Here is a 3,506-nt window from a genome sequence, read left to right on the forward strand (position 1 = left end):
ACCACCGCAGCTTGTCCCACAGTACACGCACAAGGTCAGTGTTTAGAATACAGGAATTGTTCACTCCTAAATCTGCAAACAAGAGGGGCGAGTATTTGATAAGTATTTGTATAAGTCATAAGTACCCCGAATATCTGCTGGCTGGTTCATATTTACAAGTCTAAACACCCCAGAAATGAAGTGTTAAAGTTCCTTTGAAACGAGTAGCGTTCCCCTTCATTATTCAAACCTGGAAAGCTAGTGTCACAAAACACGCATACGCCAGCTCACAATCCACTGCGTAAAGGTGATAAAACACTTATGCCTGATTAATTCCTGATTAAAGCAAATAGATCACATCGAAGCATCAGCCCAGAAAAGTCCCTTTAAAACTGAGTAAAGGTTGTTCGTTTCTCAAGAACCTCAAGGTAATCCGGATCGATGTGAAGCTTTGCTTTCAGTTCCCAGTACTCGCTCCTGTTGGGCTCCACGTGAACAGTACTTGGTGCAGTGCAGTAGAGTATTGTCTGTTGTATTCTCTCTGGGTGTGTGTACTGATGCCTTGCATCAAAGTCTGAGGTAAACTGCCTGGACGGATGCTGCTTACGCTTGCATGGCAGGGTGTCGCTGCATCGTGTTTGCTTGTCAGGCTCCAGCGCTTCTCTGTAGTAGCACAGATCGGCTTGGCTAGGGGTGGACGGCTTGTTAGGAGGCTCTGGAGCAGCGGCACTGTATTCGGAGCTTATTACATTACTGGCTGCCTCATCATCCGAGTTACCCAGAAAAGCCCCACTTAACTCGTCAAACTCCCGGAATCCATTCACTGACTTGCTGTCCAATGGGGTGTGGGCGCTCGTCCTGCACGCGGACTCTGTGGGAGGCGGGATGTACTCATATACATGTCCAGCAGACGTTCTGACTTTGGGAATGGATCCTTTCTTGTAGAGGCCGTATTCCATGTTGAGAGAGCTAATGCAAGCATTCATGGAATTGTTCTGCTCGCTCTGGTCCTTTTGACGTCTCTTTTTCAGTGCTACAAACAATCCTGCAGCCACAAACACAGACACAATGAACAGAAGGAGAAGGCAAAGAATCATCACCGATAAAGGAATGGCAGTGTAGTGCGTGTCAGAGTCCAAGGATGTTTCTATGGTTATTGTGCTGCCAGGAAAAGATTCTTCAGAGGGGGGCACCACGGAGGCCAGAATATCAGATTTATTAGGGCAGAAATTAGCCGTCTTGATGTATCTCATGTCTTCCCCAGCCAGCCTCTTAGGTGAACCACAGATGACGTTGTTTACGACTGTGCCAGTGCTAAGCAGCTCCAGCCACTTCTTCACATCCAGAATGCTACAAGAGCAAGCCCAGGGATTCTCATATAAATCAACTTGCACCAGTGCCGTCAGCTGATCCAGGACGCCGCTGACCGGCAGATTCCGCAGATGGTTGTTGCGCAGATTGAGCCTACCCAACGTCAGGCTGCTAAATGTTCCCGGGGGTAAGGTTTTCAGGAGGTTGTTGTTCAGGAACAGAAGCTGAAGCTTGGGTACATGCTGAAACGTGTCAGAGGCGACCTCTTTAATGACATTATATTCTAAATATAAGAACTGCAGGGTCTCCAGTCCATAAAACATATCGGCTGTCAGATGGCCAATCAGATTTCCATTAAGGTACAACCTCCTGAGATGCGTCAAATCACCAAAAGATCCGTCATGTATGCGAGCTATTCGATTGTTGCCGAGATGAAGCAAATCTAACCCTGTTGCCTCGATAAAGTCTGATCGACGCACCACCGGGATGTAATTCCCCGTCAAATACATCTTTTTGGGATTGTAAGGTTTGGGATTTAAATCTGAGATATGCTCAATTTTACGCTCCTGGCAGTTCACATTCAGGCCGAGATCAGAGATTTGAAGATTGCACGTACAGGCAGTCGGGCAATCTAAAGGCACGGGGGACTTGGTTTGATATGAAACAATTTGGCCATAATTTTGTGGCTTATTAGATGAGATGCGAGAAGTAGGTCTTGACTTTAATTTTCCTGACTGGCGAGGGCCCTTTGTCGGCCTCGATGACGACCGTGCAATCCCAGACGAGGCGAGGGAGGACGTAACTTGCGCCGGTGTTGTCCTACGGTATGCATCAGTACTCAAATGTGGCATCTCGTACTCAGCAATGGCTCTTCTGGGGCACAACTCCTGCTTTGAAACCTCGTCAAGATCCCTCCCATGGAGCCGAAAGGGGAACTCGCAAACAACATCGCCAACTAAAGCTGTGTATGATATGCTCTCAAGCCACGTCTTAAGAGGAATCAACTCGCAGGAACAGTTCCACGGGTTCTCCTCCAGCTGTAACTCCACAACGCCGTTCATGTGCTCCAGCAGACCCGAGTAGGGAAGCACTTTGAGCTGATTCCCCCGTAAGTCCAAGTGAGTCAGCGGAAGATACCGGAAGACGTTCGCGGGCAGGGCAGATATGAGGTTGTCATTTAGGATCAGGACCTCCAGATGTCCAAGTCGGCTGAAGGCATTTGACCCCACATGACTTATATAATTATAATCAATTTGTAGATACTCCAAGCTTTCAAGACCAAGGAAACACTCTTCCTTCAGGGCATCGATTTTGTTGTTGTTGAGATGTAATCGTTTCAATCCCTGAAGTCCATTAAACGCTCCCGCTCCAACCTCAGATATGTCATTATTTCCCAGATGTAATATTGTAAGTCCTTTGTAATCTACAAACTCATTGGCAGAAAGCGTTTTCAGACGGTTCCCAGTAAGCAGCAGATGATACTGGGAGAAGTAAACGGGGCTTATGTCGGAGAGACTGACAATCCTTCTGTTTTCACAGCTCACTGTGAGTGTCCCTTCTCGCTCCTCGCATTCACACAATCTCCGACATGTTTCTCCATAAGTGCCGAGCATCTCAGCAGCGCACGTCGATGCTGCAAGGATCAGAACAGGGACCATCCCAAGATGCATCTTCCTGCTTCACAGTCCCGCTAAGATATCCTCAACGTCATCTGGAAATAAAAGAAGGTGATGTGAGAGGGGCGCAACTTCCACGCGACGTGCTGCAGCCTGCATTCGCTGCTACCCAGAGGTAACTTCTGGCTGGCTGGCTGGCTGGCTGCCTGCTGACTTCAAATGGCTCAAAACAAAACAGGAGAGAAAGCAACTCCTTCAAGCTATGCACATAGAAAAAAAGAAAAAAAGAAACAAGGTCAAAGCAAGACATGGGCGCAAAACAAAGCTTCTAAATCCGCCGTGAAGAGAGTGAGCCGCGGCGCAGTGAAAAATGTAAATGCATGCTTGTTTTAATTCAAAGCCACGCAAATCGTTCAGAGGACAAACATTACCGCGCACGTCCTGTTAGATAGAAGACAAACTCCCGGCGGAGACACGTACCTCCCGAACACTGATGAAGATGCAGACTCGTTTAGGCGTTTCAGCGCATCTTTTATATTTAATGCGTCGAAAGGGAGACGGAGGACGCGTCTAGTTAGCGCGCGCGCGGCCGACGGCGTC

General features: G+C 48.0%; 1 protein-coding gene across 1 annotated transcript; it reads right to left on the reverse strand.

Annotated features, from left to right (window-relative positions):
* Nucleotides 1-365: 365 nt before the first annotated feature.
* Nucleotides 366-2,960, reverse strand: slitrk5b (SLIT and NTRK-like family, member 5b). Its single transcript, XM_068746282.1, has one exon. It carries the CDS (start codon nt 2,958-2,960, stop codon nt 366-368), a length of 2,595 nt encoding a protein of 864 aa, XP_068602383.1.
* Nucleotides 2,961-3,506: the final 546 nt, after the last annotated feature.

Source organism: Brachionichthys hirsutus, chromosome 12, assembly GCF_040956055.1.
Source record: "Brachionichthys hirsutus isolate HB-005 chromosome 12, CSIRO-AGI_Bhir_v1, whole genome shotgun sequence".
In the NCBI taxonomy this organism is placed as follows: Eukaryota; Metazoa; Chordata; class Actinopteri; order Lophiiformes; family Brachionichthyidae; genus Brachionichthys; species Brachionichthys hirsutus.